Raw genomic sequence first — 18,913 nt, forward strand, 5'->3', positions numbered from 1 at the left:
TGAAAAAAGGTGGCCTGGTTTCATGATTTACGTTTTCTTTTACATCATGTGAACGGCTGGATGTGTGTGCGTTGCTTACGTGGGGAAGAAATGGCACCAGGATGCACTATAAGAAGAAGGCAAGCTGGCGGAGGCAATGTGAAGCTCTGGGCAATGTTTTGCTGCAAAATCTTGGGTCCTGGCATTCATGTGAATGTTACTTTGACAATTGCTGCTGACCAAGTCCAACTCTTCATGGCAACAGTATTCCCTAATGGCAGGGAAGAATAAAGTGAAACTTTTTCAGTGGCCAAGTACATTACCCATCATCAACACTATTGAGTACCTGTGCGGAATTTTTAGGAGACATGTCCAGCAACACTTGCTATCAAGCATCAAGGTATTCAAGGTGATCCCTCAGGAGCGAAACAGGATAGACATGAAAATATGTTGTGAACTTAAAAGTAACTGAAGACAGTGCTAACTAGTGGAACTGTAATACAAATACAGAGCAGCATGATAAAATGGATGGCCCACATGCATGCTTCGTATGTTTTTTGTATAAAGCTTTTCATAACTGGCATTACACCAGTAGACTACCATGATCTTTTAGAAACATCATATGTTACATAAGTTTCCTTTTCTTGTATATAATAGGAAACTATAAAAAAGTATAATTCAAGTGTAGATAATTGACGTAAATTAGCCTTGACTACATTTGAATCACGTCTATTAGGTGCATAGTTGTAATGTCTCCTATAAGAACACAGTCATTACAGCATTTCTACTTGTAGCAGACCTCCTGTATATTAATACCACATATAAAAAATGTATTACGTTTTTATAAACCTGTTTCAGGACTGGTGTTTGAGCTTACAACAACTTAATGGATATGTTTAAGACTTTTTTTGTGTGACAGGTACATCTTCAGATTTTTATTTGCAGTTTAAAGGATTTCCTACTGAGAAATAATGCAATTCAAGTGGAATTCTCTAGGGAGGTAAAATGTAATTCTGAAACATCTTAATATCATAAGAATCCCATGAATAAAAGAAGAGGTTAAAGCTTCAACCAGATCTATGATTTCAAATCTAGAACAAGCAGCACTCTGGGAGATTCTGCAGCCTAATTCTCTGTTTCTATATGTACATCTTTCTAGAATATTCTATCTAAAGTTTTAACAAGTTCCCAGCTACTGAATAAAATTCCTTCTTTGAAAAGCACCTAGTTACATGACTGTTTTATGTATTCCAGGGCTTGTTGAGGCAACTTGTTCTTCTGCCAGGTTCGGATGCAACATCAACTATATGTCCTAATGCCAGACCAGGGCTTGCGGAGCTGTCCATTCCTGGGGTGCTGAAAGAGCTACCAGTTAGGACTGAAGGCAGTGATATTCAACTGATATACCCATATGGTTGGTAGACATGTAACCATTTCAATGTACAAACACAATTATGGTGGCAATAATCCAATATTCTTTTATCTCCTGATGTTTACAAATGATTATCAATTAGCTCCTGACTAGTACATTATTAAAAATAAAAAAAGGAATTCACGTTATAGGATTAAGTGTATTACATTTGTGTATTTACTTCTATAAATTCTAAATTGAAGTAATGAAGTATGCCGTATTTACTGTCACCATCAAGCTCTATAAGAGAAATATGGTTTGCATATTTTAAGATAATCGAATGCAGGCAGAAAATTTTACAACTCTAGATATTAACATGCATTTTACAAATATATATCTGCAAGAGACATCAATAGAATTATTATCCTTTCTTTTTATAGTGTGGACGTGTTTACAGTTTGGGGAAAAAGAATTACCATAATTCTAAGAGAGGGAAAAATTCTCAACAACTAAATTATACTGCTCCAAGCTAGATGCCTATATGCAGGGGAGTAGCTATAGAGGGTGCCGAGGTAGCAGTCACACCCGGGCCCTGAAGCCTGAGGGGGCCCAAGAGCCACTCAGCTGCATAAGAAGTGTATTATAAATAATATATATGGTAGGTAGGGGTCCTGTTATAGATTTTGCATTAGGACCCAGGAGCTTCAAGTTACGCCTTTGCCTATATGGTAAATACAATCCTGCCCACGCTGTCGGTGAAATATTCATAAATATAAGCTCTCACCTTAGTTTTCAGAAATCTAACATTTTTTCACTACTTTATTGCTGTAGAAAAAATAGAGACAAATGGACAAAAGTTTTTAAAATACATGCATCTGCAGCTATGCGTAATCTACAGAATGTTTGTTAGCAAGAAGTAGGGGACAGGTAAAAGGGACAATGGATCCACACTGATTCCTATCTGACTACACAGGGTTTGTTTGTAGTCTGTAACCATGGAGCTGTGTACTTTGCATTTTAACACCTAGTGCAAATTGTATAGGATATTTTGAATCAACACTATTTGCAAAGTTGCTTTTTATATTTTTATTTTAGATACATTGGAGCAATAAAAAAAAATGCTTTACAGACTGTTGTTAACCTTGTTCTTGCCTTCTCTTTTGAGATTATTATTTTTTAGTCTGATGACTCAATATGTAACTTATTTGACTTACTGCATGTTTAAAGTATTTCTCATTTTGTTCTCAAATATCCATGAAAGGGGTATTCCCATCTCAAATATTTATAGCATATTCATAGGGTATGCCATACATTTCTGATAGATGCGAGTTACCAGCTCTGGGACCCGCACTTATGTTGAGATCCGGAGTCCCCTGACCCCATCCACACCTGGTGAGATGTCAGCTGGCCTCTGCATCCAGGCGGAGACTGAGTGACAAAGTGGCCAGGATTACAGAAACAGCCGAGCTCGCTGACCTGCTTCCGTAACTCTCATAGAAGTGAATAGGAGTTATGGAAACAACGATCTACATGGTTTCTGTAACTTCTAAGTTCCAAATATAGCATAGCTCAAGGAGCTCGGCTGTTTCTGGAATCCCGACCACCTCTGCACCTATTCACCACCTGGATGCCGCAGACAGCGGTCTTCTCGCAAGGTGGGATGGGGTCAGAGGATCCCAGAACTCAAAATAGGTGTAAGTCCCAGAGCTGGAGCCCACATCTATCAAACAATTCTGGCATATCTTATGGATATGCCATAAATGTCTAAGATGGGAATACTCCTTTAAAGTGTGACATAGAAGGTAAACTGTTTCGTTTTAAAGAACATTTTTAAAGAACAGTTTTGTTCAGTACCATATATAGTATGGGGATATAGGAGGGAAATCAATGATCTAATAAAGAAAGAGCAGGATAATGTAATAATAATTTAGATTATTTGTGTTATTAAGACGCCGTGTTTTACTGTCATGAAGTACTTTATGGTCTTTCTAGAAGCTGATATGAAGGTGACGTTGGGTCCAAAGCCTCCATGCTCTAATAGTGAAATGTCCCAATTCTGGATGGATACATCTCTCAAGGGTCTCTTTATCTGTAATGGCATCGATTGGATACCAGTACTTGAAAGTAAGAATGTTTTCATATATGAATATATAGATGACTATTACTATCATCATATGACTATTACTATGATCTATATGACTATTACTATGATCATCAAAACCCTATAAAATTTGTTCCACATCAGTAATGTGATAGACTGAAATCAAATTCTATGAACTGCTTGGTTGCAATTGTTTCTGCTAATTACTGTGTTTAAAATGTTTTTCACATGGGTACATGTATAAAAGAAATAAAAGAAAAGAAAAGTGCTTTATAGGGTATCGTCTGTTACACTTACAGGAAGAATTTTTTTTTTTACGTATTGATATTTGATTATTTAACCTAAAATTAAAATAGTAAAAATAATAATAAAAAAAAAGCTGATCTATAAAGGCGCTTCCCTCCACTTCATCGGTAATTCAACAAACATTACGCAGATCCGGTCATGTGTCGATTAAATTGGATTTTATTGTGTTTAAAACAATGTAATAGCATTGGATCAGCCTAATGTTTGGGAATTATCTATGAAGTGGAGGGAAGCTAAGTTTGTTCCTTAAAGGGGTATTCCTAGAATTGACAATTATGACTTATCCTCAGGTTAGGTGAAAATTGTCTGATCACTGGGTACCCCACCGCTTGGACCCAAACCGATCGCGAGAACGGGGGTTCTGAATCCACCCGTTCTTCCCCACTGCTCAAACGCAGTGAGGAGCACTTTGAATGTAGTGACAGTGGAGTATGCATGCTGCCACTCCATTCAAAGTCTATGTGAACGACGCAAAAAGCCGAGTACAGCGCCTCAACTTTTTCCATAGACATTGAATGCAGTGACAGGTGCTGTTACTATGCCCGCTCCCTGTCAGTGCCTCCCTACCTGTTCCCGTTTTTCAGGTCTGGGCCGCTCTCCTCCTTTTTCCTCGGCGTCTGGCGGCCGCACTCTCCACAAACGCTCCACACTGGGTCCTAGTGCGCAAGCGCGCTGACCCTTGTTTTCTTGAAGGGCCAGTCTGCGCCAAAATTTAATATCCGCTGCTGTCCCTGGATCTTTTTCTCTGAAATCATTGCCAGAGCAATTTGGTTCTTCAAGTGTTCCTTGAGTACCAGATATCCAGTTTATTTATTTCTTGTTTTTGACCTCAGCCTGTACCTTTGTCCATTCCTGCCTGCCGCCTTGCCTGACCATTTACTATTATACCCATGATGGACCTCTGCCGCCTGTCTTGACCATTTGCTACAATACCTGTGACGAACCTCTGCTGCCTGCTTTGACCTTTTTGCAATACTTGACCATGCTATAGATACTACACCTGTTACGTTGCCCATTTCCAAGGGAGACTACTCTGGGGGTAGCGACCTGGAATTCCCCTGCAGCGAAGTCTAAATGCCTGTACAGTGGTTAGAGTGAAGACCCCAGGTTCCCCCTTAGACTCTGCTCCCTGGCTTAGCCCCAAGTTAAATCCCTAGATTACAAGGTGGGTTCACACCGCCCTCTGCTGGCACTGTGACAGAATAACCCACAGGCTCCATGACAGGTGCATGCTCGACCTCTGCTCCATTGAAATTCCTCTTCACTGTAGGGGTGCAGTGTGGAGGATCTGGGGGTTCAGAACCCCCATTTTTGTGATGGGTGGTGGTCCTACTTGTCCATCAGACTACACTGCAGCTGCCTGGCCATTTAAACCAATGCCATGAAGCTCCTACGCCACAGTTTTATTGTTTTGCTGATATAAATGAGGGTTGGAACTGTGCAGTTATTCAGTCAGCAGACCTTGTTGACTTTTATGCATTATGAGCCTCAGAACTCGGCAACTTCGCTTTAACTTTGCGCGGTCTGACACTTCGTGGCTGACTTGCTGCAGTACCTAAATGCTTTTACTTTGCAATAATACCACTAACAGTTGATCGTGATGTATCTGGGAAGGAAGAAATTTCACAAACTGATTTGTTGCAACTGTTACATCCTATTACAGTACCACGCTCAAATTCACTGAGCTCTTATGGGTAAGGCCAAATGGAGCGGCCCTGACACGGTCGCAATGCGGTTAATAACCGTGCCGGCACCATGTTCGGTGAGGCTGTCAAACAGCCTGTTAGTGGCCGCATGTTAACGCGGGTAAACCATCCCTTTATCTGCAAAATCGTGAGGCCATGTATTAATACACCCTTTATGGCCGCACGATTTTGCAAATTACAAGAACTCACCCCCTATTCATTCTCTATGGGAGCACCGGAGATAGCCGAGTGCAGTTTTGGCTATCTCCGGCGCTGCCATAGAGAATAAATAGAGCGGCAGTGCGCATGCACATGTAACCAGAATACCCCTTAACGAGGTATTTGACAGCCGCTCCTACATAGTGCCAGTGCGGTTGCTGGCCGCGTTGCGACCGTGTCAGGGCCGCTCCATGTGGCCGTACCCGTAAAATGACCCATTCTTTCACAAATGTTTGTAAAGGCGACTGCATGTCTAGGTGCTGGATTTTATACACCTATGGCAATGGGACTGAATTAAACATCTGAGTTCAAGGAATAGGAGGTGTGTCCCAATACATTTTTCTATATATTGTAAGACCACATATGGCAGTGAAAGGGTTAAAATCAATAGGATCAAAGTTCCTGGATAAATAATCAAAAATCAGGAAAAAGCAATAGAGCTTGTACTTCAAAGAATGATAATTTATTCATTCATACACCTTCACCTACTTGTGTAATGAAGATTATTTATTTGAAGATAGACTAGTCCTGTTGCTGTTACTGATTTTTAGTACATATAGATCTTAGTATATGGGAAGGTGTCCGTGGGCAATAGAAAGGAATGGATCAATACTTTGATCCGCAATTACAGATCCGTAATTGCGGATAAAAATTACGGTCGTGTGCATGGAGCCTAACACAACATTATTTATTATGCTATTTCATTATATAATGTGTTTTGTTAAGGATTTTATGAAACCTCTGATAATATACAGCACCTCTGAATATTTGGATTGTTAGCAGTTGCCTTCTCTCACTTGTTCATTTGGTCATTGTTATATTTTGCAGCAGAAGAGATAGGAAAAATAGGTTCTTGATGCAATGCAAGCAGGTTGTATTGCATGTAATCTTAATGAAAATCACATTATGTTCAGCAGCTTACTTGTTATGGCAGAATTAAGGAATGAAAGCATTTAATTTAAACTCACTAAACCATTGAAGTTAATCAGACTTTAGTAAATTCAGAGGTTAATAATATTTTTTATAATATGGATGGGGAAAAAGAGATTACAGCTTTTATCTACGGAACCTTCCATACTTAGTGTGATGTCTAAAAATGGAATATTTCGAAAAATTATTCTTGTTTTAATAGTGCATAAGCCATATAAACCTGATTAAACAGATTATTTGTGTGTTCTATAGGTATGTAAGCAGCAACCCCCCCCCCCCCTTGCATCCCTTTTAGGCTACTATATTCACACGAAATGAGCCCACCTCGGACTTGAAAATCTTCAGTTTTCCAAGTCCGAGGTGGACCCGTGCGGGGAGCGTTGTCACAGCTCCCCCACAGACTAGAGTCTATGGAGGGATGCGTGACACCCAGTAATATAGGACATGTCCTATTTTTCAACGGACCGTTTACACGTTCCGTTGAAACAATGGTCGTGTGAACGGCTCCATTGAAATACATAGGTCCGTCTGTCGGCAGTTGTTTTAACGGCCGTCACACAGACGAGATTCACGTTTGTGTGAATGAGCCCTTAGTCACCTGGAACACATACAGTGCTCTGTTGAACAGACTCTATGTACATACTAATAAAGAAAACATTTAAAGGGAACCTGTCACATTGAAAAAACAGTCCTATCTGTGGTCACCATATTATAGGGCAGGAGGAGCTGAGCAGATTGATATATAGTTTTGATGGAAAATATTTAGTATAATTTGTCATTTATTCATTCAAACCTCATTCTCGGCTTAGGAGTCCAGTGGGCGATCTTAATCAGTAATTGACAGCTATTTTTGTATGCACACTTATACAGGGAAGGCTGTCAATCTGTGATTAGGACTGCCCACTAGAGTCCTAAGCCTAGAGTAAACAGAGGTTTAGATCCGTAAATTCCAAGTTATACTAAATATCAATCTACTCATCTCCTCCTGCTCTATAAGATGCTGCCTGCAGATCAGGCTGCTTTTTCAATGTGAGAAGTTCCCTTTACTTAAAAAATATCTATTTAGAGGTATAGAAAGTTAAATTAAAGCATGTACTGCCTGCTCTCCACCGGTGAACAGGACTAAAACCGGAAAGATGGCCTATTCTTTGGATAAATAGGTGATATAACAGTATGGTGGGAAAACCCCCTCAACCTTTAGAATTATTATGTATGATGTGCTGATTCCAGATCCTGTTAAAGCATATCTATTGGGTTTAAATGAAGACTAGGCCTATTCCATACCTTCAATTTGTTTGTCCATATCCATGTATTTTGGATTATCATGTTGCTGCATGATTCAGTTACACTCCACTGGAAGAATGACTGGACAGTGTCCCAAAAATGTTCTTGCCCTTTGCAAAATGTATGGTTTCTTAAATAATAGGAAGGTCCTGCGGCTGAGTCAACAAAAGCATTCTAAGGGTATGTGCACACGCTAGCTGTCATTTACGTGTGAAAAGACAGACTGTTTTCAAGAGAAAACAGCTGCCTCGTTTCACACGTAAATGCTCCTCCTCGTATTATGCGAGGCATCTGAGACGCTCGTAAATCTTGAGCTGTGCTTCATTGAGTTCAATGAAGAACAGCTCAAATTACGTGGCAAAGAAGTGCCCTGCACTTCTTTTGCCGAGGCTGTATTTTTACACGTCGTCGTTTGACAGCTGTCAAACGACGACGCGTAAATTACAGGTCGTCTGCACAGTACGTCGGCAAACCCATTCAAATGAATGGGCAGATGTTTGCCGACGTATTGTAGCCCTATTTTCAGACGTAAAACGAGGCATAATACGCCTCGTTTACGTCTGAAAATAGGTCGTGTGAACCCAGCCTTACACATCACCAACTCTTCATATTATGTTTTTGTGATAAACAAAACCAATAATTTATGCTATAGCGTATGTTTAATAGCTTTTTTACATTACATGGAATAGGCAAACAAATGGCATTATCTGGTACAAAGCAATCAGTTTTGGACATCAAGGTCTCCGTGATTTTTGTGGACATGATTGTCTGATAATCAAAAATAAAAAGGTGATTTAATAATAATAATATGATTAAGCTACGAAAAAATGCACAAAATTCACGTAATAGTTGCAAATTTTCATAGCAAAGTGAATGCAAAAACATAAAATAGTGTTAAAATAATGTGTCAATAGTCTAAATTTTTCCCTACACAAATCTTGAAATGTTAAAAATTACAATTTAAAGTAAGTGCTATCGGAAATTGTGGACTTCTCTAGGCTTCAATAAGACATTACTATTTCAAAGCTTTCAGGAGTTGAGATAATTACAAATATTTTCTACAATTTAATGAACAGTCAACATAAAAGCAATTTATAGCAGGGCAGAATGTGTGCATGAATTGTATCTTGACTTATGTACTATTTATTTTTATCTACTACTAGAGAAGGAAAAGCTTGACTACCTGGAGGATTATCAAAACCTTGCCACTGCTTCAGAATCTATGGGGTTGGAGATCTTCCTTATCCCAAATGTGGGTCACTTTGCTGTAATGGCTAACAGGAACAACCAGCCTGGCTCAGCCCTGTATAAGTGGAGCAATGGAAAGTTTATAATTCATCAATACTTCTCCACCTACCAAGCACAAGCCTGGAAACACTTCACTATAGAAAAAAGGGTGAGTATTTAATGCAACTATAGGGCAAGTATATTCTATATAAGCTTTACAGTTGTGATACATAAGTCACTACATGTTAGCATGGAAACTAAAAACGTAAAAACTTTTAACCATTACATTTGAATTCAAGACCTGATAAGTTCCAGGTATTATAATGACAGCTTCCAGTAGATGAAACAAATTCAACCAGACATACATGATAACATTGTGGGGAAACTCTTTGGCTCATTGTTATTCATGAGCAACTGTCATTAGAGATCTTTCTATTTGATATCTATTTAGTATGGGATTCAATTCATTACTTTGGTATTGATTATCACTCCTAGTGACCATATGAACAGTATCTTTCTATTTGTCCTATTTGTTAATATGTAGTATCTTCTGTTTGGATCTTGGCCTTCTTGATTGAATGTTCATGATTACTTTTTGTATCCAGTCATCATCTTATGGTCATCATTTCCTTTTTTCTCTTCAACTCTTGACTTTTAAGGGATTGTCCACATGTAACGGAATTGGTGCAGAAAATGTCTGCAGCAATTCCGCCGAGACTAGCAGTAATTCTGCTGCTGAAAAACCACACCATTTCCTCTGTTTTTTACTGCAGAAAATGGTGTGGATTTTGCTACGTTTTTTGACATGCTGAACGAAAAAATACGCCCCACAGATGGATTTCTGCGCGGAAATTTTACGCAGCGTGTGGATGAGATTTGTTAAATCTCACCCACTTTGCTGCTACTGTATTCTGCTGCGTATTTTCCATCCGCAATTCCGCTACTTTATTGTAGTGTGCAAGGCTTGATTTGATGAATGATCCACTTATTTTCCTTCCCAATTTTTGTTGCCAATAGTCAAGGCTAAGGCCACTTTACACCGGCCAATTATCGGGCAAACGAGTGTTCACAGAACGCTCATTCCCGATAATTGTCCTTGTAAACAGGGCAACAATCAGCCGATTAAATTAAGAAACTATTATTGTTGTCGGCAGCACATCTCCCTGTATAACCAGGAATACAGGCTGCCAAAATGATAGAAATTTATGGGGATGAGTGATCGGAGTAATGAGCGCTCGTCCCCATACATAGCTCCTTGTGACAGGAGCAAACGAGCGCCGATCAACAAACTTTCTCATTGATCGGCGCTCGTTTACATGGTCCACGTCGGGCCGTGTAATATTACCATGAGGTAGCACTGATAAATGATATGGTTAATGGCAGTAAAACATATACTGTATGCTCTGTTATGTTCAGTGTGATTAGTAAAGCAAAATTTGTGATTATTGTATGATAAACAGTCAAAATGAAGCATTTTGATTACGCCCTATGGCTGGTGGTAGGAAGAGAGGCCCTAAAACTTTAACTCTTGATGCCATATGTAAGTGGTTTATATAATTACACGTTCGTCAATAATATACATTGACAAATGTTTAGCTACATTAAAAATTAGTTTCTGGTCTCATTACACAATTATTGAAGGGATGTATAAACAATAATGCAATTATTTATGTATTAGTGCAGCAACTCAGGGGGTGTGCGGTTTGAACCAGTGGAACAGTTGGCAAGCAAGACGTTGGGAGTAGTAGTCCTCTATCAGGGTCTGGTCATGGTGTTGATGGTGGCAGGGCGTCTCCACTAGACCTCTCACACTCCTAGGGCTGGTACACTGATGAGGGGGGTTGCACTCAGATGATGGTGGTAGTTGTTCCCCCCCGGGACACGCCCTGTGTATATATCTGCTGACGGGTGGCAGGTGGGGTGCCCTTGATGGTGTAGTGCAAATGATTAGCAGGAGACTGTAGTAAAGTTGAACTGAAAAATCTAGTTTTTTTTACATTTCAGCAAATTGCAGAACACTTCCAAGATGGACGCACACGGTCTTATAAAACAGTTTTCCAACAATGGGCTGGCTGAGCTGTAGCAAGGATTCCCTAATCTCAAGTTTTCTCTTGACTGTAACAATCAGTTTGTCTAATGCAATTGCTCAAATAGCAATTCCTCTGGCATGCAGTTCCCAAATGAGGGGTGCATAAATATCTTGTATTTTCTGCTATTTCTATCAGCGCGGTGCAGATATTTAAAAATATGCATCAATGTCAGCTACCAATGTTGCTAAGCCAGGCCAGAAACCTAATGTCTAGTCCTGAGCTGCGAGGCCCCGACCCTGTAACAATCTCCTCACAGGCCTGTCTTTAACTCCTCTGCCTCTAACTGCCACTGACTGGGAGGAGGAACACCAATATAAGTTTAGCTCCGCCCTCTTCAGGGCATACTATAAAAGAAATAGCGTCAACCTTCCTCTCCTGCATTAGCCTAAAATGGTTTAGCCCAGGTATTTAAGTTCACAGTCGCATATCATATCAAATACAGAACATTAATTTAAATCAGGTTTCCGACTGGAACAAAGCTGAATACATTCCTGTAACATAAAACAAGTTACATATCACATTTAGTAGTGTCCTAGTGGAACACTACGTTAATGAATTTATATGCACTTCTTATCTTGTATTCATCTTTTAATTTTTGTTAGGGCTCATTCAGACGGGCGTATAAGTTGTCCGTGTGATTCCGGTTAAAACAACGGCCGTCACACGGACTCGTGAATTTCAATGTGGCCGTTCACACAACTGTTGTTTCAACGGAGAGTGTGAAGGGTCCGTGAAAAAATAGGACATGTCCTATTTTCTTGCGTTTCATGCATCCCTTCATAGACTCTAGTCTATGGTGGATCCGTGATAACACGTCCTGCATGGGTCCACCTCGGACGTGAAAAACTGTAGTTAATAGGATTTTTTTTTTTACTTCCTCTGGATCAACATTTTTTGATAATACAGTAAATTACACTAAATAACATTCTTTCTTTTATGAGCCGTACTAATTATTTAACTACATACCATTAGCATTAGCTTTTAATAAAAATTATAAAAATATTCCTTGAGTCACAGAATATGAAACAACAAAATTAGAGCTATTTACCTAGTGTAAGTTTTATTTTATGATTACTTTAACTTGAAACCGGAAAAAAAATTGCAATATTCAAAAATAAAAAACATGCATATTTTGCATAAATTGGCAGTATATGTGAATATATGAAACGTTGTAATATATCCCAATAGGGTAATGTGTCATCATCCTCTCCTTCCAGCAGCATGGAGTTCCCTTCACCCAGCCTGCAGACTCTGCATAACTGGTCAGAAGCCTTTTTAGTCACCAAAATACAAAACTATGTAGTGTAAAACAGTAAATGGTAGACAAGGAGGAGGAGGGGGATGCGGCTGCAGCTTCGATTGAGGGGAGAGAGGGGTAGCAGCAGGGGGAGACATTTGATTGGCACAGACGAAACAGCACAGATTTTACATCACACCAGGAAATGCCCGCCTACTCAGTAAGGATAGAAAGAGAAAATGTACATTTACAGAAACCAGCAGAGGGAAGGAGAAATACATTACTGGCTGCACAACATCTAATATCTACCTAAAGGCCCTATTACACAGGCCCATTTCGGCCGGTGCAACGAGCGCCAATCAACGAGACAGTGTTCTGATCGGCGCTCGTTTGCTCCTGTCACCATTAGCTATGAATGGGGACAAGCCCTTGTTATTCTGATCACTCGTCCCCATAAATATTATCATGTCGGCAGCGCTGATGTTCTGCCGACAACGATGACATTTTACTGTTTTAAAACGATACGATCAGCAGAGGAATGAGCGTTTGCGCGTTCATCTGCTGATCACTGCCCTGTTTACACAGGGCAATTATCGGCAACGAGCTGTTAGGAAATGTCTGTTCCTTTAAGATCGCCATGACTACTAGTCTAGCTTCTGGGCGTTTCTGGTTTTACTTGTTGAGCCTATCCCACTTGTTTGTCTTTTTCAGGTATAAGGGTGGAGTATTTATACCTGGCTTCCTCCCCTTTTTCTTTGCTTGGACATTTACTGGTTTCCCTGTGTTTGATCAAGTTACTGACTATACCCTGTACCTTTTGGCTTTTGACTTCCTGGAACTGGACCTCGACTTGTCTCTGGATCACCCCTTGCTTTCTGATTTGGACTTTCTTATCCCGGCTGATTCTGACCTCTGCTATTCCGGACATCCCCTAGCTTTGTGATTTGGACTTTGTGTTTACCCTCTGGATGTCTTGTTACCTGTTCTGTTATTGCCTGCATTGCACCTCTTATCCAACACCGAACTCTGTTAAATCAACCTGGGTTCTATGCAGCAAAAACCGTCCTGCCTTGCGGTGGGCTCTGGCGAAAACCATAGAGTAGCCTTAGACTCTGTTGATCAGAGCTGTGATGAACTTGGGGTTGAGGATTTACTTCCGTGCTTGATCCTGACAGTCCCCGACAATAGGCCAGTGTAAAAAGGCCTTAAACAGTGAATGTGATTTTGTTTTCGAATAATAGTCACTCTTTCTGATAAAGCTGAGTGACAATATAGCTGCCATTACAGGTTTATATTCAGCATCTATAAAATGCTTAGAGGTATATAGAATAGCAGTTGCAATGGTCACTGTTTAGAGGAGTGAGTCACAGACTTGGAGGACTCTCCTCTAGAAGCGCTGCCTGAGAGGACTGAGCAAATGGCTTTTACAACCCCCCAAACTCTAGTTCAGGGAGCAGTACAGTTGGAGCCCTGTATTTGCTCTACTAACTCCCTATATGAATCGTATAGATGCCTGTATTCAAAGTGCCACTGATTTTTCAGAATGAGAATCTGAAATTCTCTATTTATGGTGGAACTATCTTTAACCCTTGCAGTTTAATTTATGGACTGTGAGACTGGCGTGGTCTGTTCCAGTAAATATACTTCATCTGAATATAAACTATAAATATTACCTACTTTGGTGTCTTTCCTCATTAATATTATAAACTTTTTTTTCGGAGTTTTTTCGAATAATAATGACCAAACTTTACCTGTTTTGAAGGTGAGTTTAAAGACATTCCAAAGGTAAAGTAAGAAAACATTAGCCCACATGGAATTAAAAGCCTTTGTATCCCTAGGACGTCTGCTCCGTGCTTGGCATTATCCTCGGCAAATATCCAGCTTTTAAATGATAAAAGAATTTACTCCCAGTTGGTTTAGACAAGATTCTGTCCCAGATAGAATCAATATGTAATAGGGATGTTGGCGTTCAATAAAGACTGTACTTTATAGCATTTGCAGATGTGGCTTTGTCATGTTCGCCTTATCTTTTCTAGGAAACATGTTTTGATAAACCTAGGTGCCGAGCTGATCTGCCACTGTACAGTTTGTTTTATGTTGTTTGAACATAAAGCAAGAGAAATGATGAAAAGATTTTGGTGCGATTACGAAACACCCCAGGAGGTATGAAGTACAGGCGAGGACATGCTGTGAATAAATTACCACTTTATATATAAACAGCTGTGTCAGGGGCTTATGTTCTACCAGCTGGGAGGTTACCGTCTTCCTCATGTCGGCAGAGAAAACGAAAGAAAATGCACAGTGGATTAAAAAAGAGCCCTTCAGTGTAGGAAGAAAGCATAAGGCTGAAGTAATGCAGAGCAGTCTGAGGCGGAGGGATACATCACGACGACAATGTTCATCTCACTGATGTCATTATGTCATTATTCATGTATACAGTCAGGGTATGTTCACACGCAATGTTTTCAGGCGTAATTCTGCCGTTTTACGCCGCGAATTACGCCTGAAAAAACGGCTCCATTACGTCTGCAAACATCTGCCCATTGCTTGCCATGGGATTTACGATGTTCTGTTCCTACGAGCCTTTATTTTACACGTCGCTGTCAAAATACTGCGCGTAAAATTATGGCTCGTCAAAAGAAGTGCAGGACACTTTTTGGGACGTTTTTGCGGCGTTTTTCATTGACTCCATTGAAAAACAGCTCTAAAAACGGCCGTAAAAAACGCAGCGAAAAACGCGAGTTGCTACAAAAACGTCTGAAAATCAGGAGCTGTTTTCACTTGAAAACAGCTCCGTATTTTCAGACGTTTTTGCTCACTGCGTGTGAACCACTGGCGTAGCTATAGGGGTCGCAGTGGTTGCAATTGCGACCGGGTCCCGAAGCCAGGGGGCCCACAGCCCCCCCGCACCATATCAATAAAAAGTTACTATAGTAACACGGGCCGCGGGCCCCTGTTACTATAGTAATAGACTGTACTTACCTTCCTGGTTCCGGATCGCAGCGGAGGTCCTGACGTCAAGCGCTGTGCGCAACGCATGACGTCACAGCGCTATGCGCCGCGCACAACATCGAGACGACAGAACTACCGCCGCGGCTGAAGAGGAAGGTAAGATTAGCCCCGACTGGCGGGGTCCGACTCCTGGGACCCGCCAATCAGCTGTTTTGAAGGGGCCGCAGCACTCGTATGAGAGCTGCTCCCCTTCATTCCGTTCACACTGTGAATCGGTGTCGGCGATTCACAGTGTGACCGAGTAGTGAAATGAAGGGGAAGCAGCTCTCGTACGAGTGCTGCGGCCCCTTCAAAACAGCTGATTTGCGGGTCCCGGGAGACACATCAGCTATTGATGGCCTATCCTGTGGATAGGCCATCAATGTTTAGGGACTGCACAACCCCTAAGCCTACGATGTAGCAGGCTCAAGGGGCCCATGAGACAGGATCACAGATTGTGTGATGCTGTCTGCTGGGCCCTGTATCTAAGGCAATCACATGGTAGGCTTAGATACAGGACCCATGTGTGATCCTGTCTGCTGGGCCCTGTATCTAAGCCAATCACATGGTAGGCTTAGATACATGGCCCATGTGTGATCCTGTATATAAGCCTACCACACTGTAGGTTTAGATACAGGGCCCCAGCACACAGTAATCTTATACTGTATAAGATTACTGTCTGCTGGACCCTGTACCTAAGCCTACGTTGTGGTAGGCTTAGATACAGGGTCCCACAGACAGTATCACACATGGGCCCTGTATCTAAGCCTAACACATGTGTTACTAATAGTTTTTCTTGTGTGTTTTCTTACAGGTTCGGTCGTTGGACTACGGAGGATTCCAGGACTACTTCGATGACGGCTTTTTTATTATTATTAATAAAATGGTTAATGAGGGTTGTGTGGGTTTTTTTTTTATTTCAATAAAATATTTTTTCTATGTCTTTGTGTTTTTTTTTAAACTATATTAGTACCGCCTTAGTAATGGCCGCCGGCTGATTGACAGCATCCATTGCTAAGGCGGGGCTTAGTGTTAGCCGATGCAGAGGCTAACACTAACCCCCTTTGTTACCCCGGTACCCACCGCCACCAGGGGTGCTGGGAAGAGCCGGGTACGATCCAGTACCTGACCATCTGTAGTGATGGTCGGCCACTGGGGTGGCCGCAGGCTGGTATTATCAGGAGGGGAAAGGCCAGATACAGTGGCTCTTCCCACCCTGGTAATGCTAGGCTGCTGCTGCTTCATTGTATCTGGCTGGTTATGAAAAATGGGGGGGACCCCACGTCATTAAAAAAAAAAAATAAATTATTGAAAAGAACGATGTGGGGTCCCCCCCAATTTTCATAACCAGCCAGATACAACACAGCAGCAGCAGGCAGCATTACCAGGGTGGGAAGGGCCACTGTTTTTGTCCTTCCCCAGCCTAATACTACCAGCCTGCGGCCGCCCTGGTGCCTGCCCGTCACTACAGATGGACGGGTACTGGTTCATACCCGGCTCTTCCCAGTACCCCTGGTGGCGGTGGGTACCAGGGTAATAATGGGGGTTAGTGTTGGCCTCTGCACCTGCTAACATTAAGCCCCGCCTTAGTAATGGAGGTTGTCAATCATCCAGCGGCCATTACTAAGGCGGTGATAATAAAGTTTAAAAAGATACAAGCACATAGAAAAAATATTTTATTGAAATAAAAAAACACAACCCTCATTAACCATTTTATTGAGAATAAAAAAAACGCCGTCATTGAAGTCCTCGAATCCGAAGTCCAACAACCGAACCTGTAAAAAAAACACAAACACACAAAAATAATCAGTAACACATAAAGAAGCAAAATTATTATTCTTACCTATCCTGGGTCCAGCGCTGGAGCCGCAATGTCAGCGAGCTGAGTCCTGTATCTAATCCAATCATGTGTGATACTGTCTGCTGTGCCCTATATCTAATCCAATCATGTGTGATACTGTCTGCTGAGCCACTGTATCTAATCTTATCATGTGTGATACTGTCTACTGGGCCCTATATCTAATCCAATCATGTGTGATACTGTCTGCTGAGCCACTGTATCTAATCCTATCATGTGTGATACTGTCTGCTGGGCCCTATATCTAATCCAATCATGTGTGATACTGTCTGCTGGGCCCTATCTCTAATCCTATCATGTGTGATACTGTCTGCTGAGCCGCTGTATCTAATCCTATCATGTGTGATACTGCCTTCCGAGCCACTGTATCTAATCCGATCATGTGTGATACTGTCTGCTCAGCCACTGTATCTAATCCTATCATGTGTGATACTGTCTGCTGAGCCACTGTATCTAATCCGATCATGTGTGATACTGCCTTCTGAGCCACTGAATCTAATCCTATCATGTGTGGTACTGTCTGCTGAGCCACTGTATCTAATCCTATCATGTGTGATACTGTCTTCTGAGCTGTGTATCTAATCCTATCATGTGTGATACTGTCTGCTGAGTCATTGTATCTAATCCTATCATGTGTGATACGGTCTGCTGGGCCACTGTATCTAATCCTATCATGTGTGATACTGTCTGCTCAGCCACTGTATCTAATCCTATCATGTGTGATACTGTCTGCTCAGCCACTGTATCTAACCCTATCATGTGTGATACTGTCTGCTCAGCCACTGTATCTAATCCTATCATGTGTGATACTGTCTACTGAGCCAATGTATCTAATCCTATCCATAGTTTATAGGGTCGTAGTGCTATAGATATGCTATGCTGTCTCCTATACACCAATTTTTTTTGGGATGGACACATATGTATTGGGGCTATTTCCACTGACATTTTAAGCCCTGAGGGTATGTTCACACGGCAGCGTCCATTACGGCTGAAATGACGGTGCTGTTTTCAGGAGAAAACAGCACCGTAATTTCAGCCGTAATGGCATGTGCAGGCGTCTTTCGCTGCGTCCATTACGGACGTAATTGGAGCTGTTTTTCCATGGAATCCATGGAAAACGGCTCGATTTACGTCTGAATAAGTGACAGGCACTTCTTTGACGCGGGCGTCTTTTTTACGCGCCGCCTTTTGACAGCGGCGGGTAAAAAAAATGACCGTCGGCACAGAACAACGTAAGACCCATTCAAATGAATGGGCAGATGTTTGCCAACGCTTTTGAGCCGCATTTTCGGACGTAATTCAATGCTAAAACGCCCGAACTACGTCCGTAAATAAGGTGTGTGAACCCAGCCTTAGTGACGCCCTGACTGCTAGTGCTGCATTGTTGGGTCACTTAGGAGACCCAGCGATGCAGCTAAAAGCTGCGGACCGTCGGCCATGAGGAGTTTGCGGGGGGGGGGGGGGGGGGCCAATAAGAACTTTTGCATCGGGGCCCATGAGCCTTTAGCTGCGCCCCTGGTGTGAACATACCCTTAACTGGCAGCATCAAAAAAACACTCCTATAAACACGGTTCTATGAAGATAAATCAGTACATTAGTTGTCGCCAGCTCTTGTATTACTGCATAACTAGGTTTGCTGTTCAGGATTCTAGGAA

The 18,913-nt window shown here is 41.5% G+C and overlaps 1 protein-coding gene across 1 annotated transcript in view; it reads left to right on the top strand.

Annotated features, from left to right (window-relative positions):
- Positions 1-18,913, top strand: part of TSPEAR (thrombospondin type laminin G domain and EAR repeats) — a 103,027-nt gene that overhangs the window by 52,773 nt on the left and 31,341 nt on the right. Inside the window, exons 5-7 of the mRNA XM_075831198.1 lie at positions 1,234-1,393; positions 3,323-3,454; positions 9,019-9,251. Coding sequence (XP_075687313.1) covers positions 1,234-1,393; positions 3,323-3,454; positions 9,019-9,251 — 525 coding nt within the window. The remainder of the gene's footprint in view (positions 1-1,233; positions 1,394-3,322; positions 3,455-9,018; positions 9,252-18,913) is intronic.

Source organism: Rhinoderma darwinii, chromosome 6 (assembly GCF_050947455.1).
Source record: "Rhinoderma darwinii isolate aRhiDar2 chromosome 6, aRhiDar2.hap1, whole genome shotgun sequence".
Classification (NCBI taxonomy): Eukaryota; Metazoa; Chordata; class Amphibia; order Anura; family Rhinodermatidae; genus Rhinoderma; species Rhinoderma darwinii.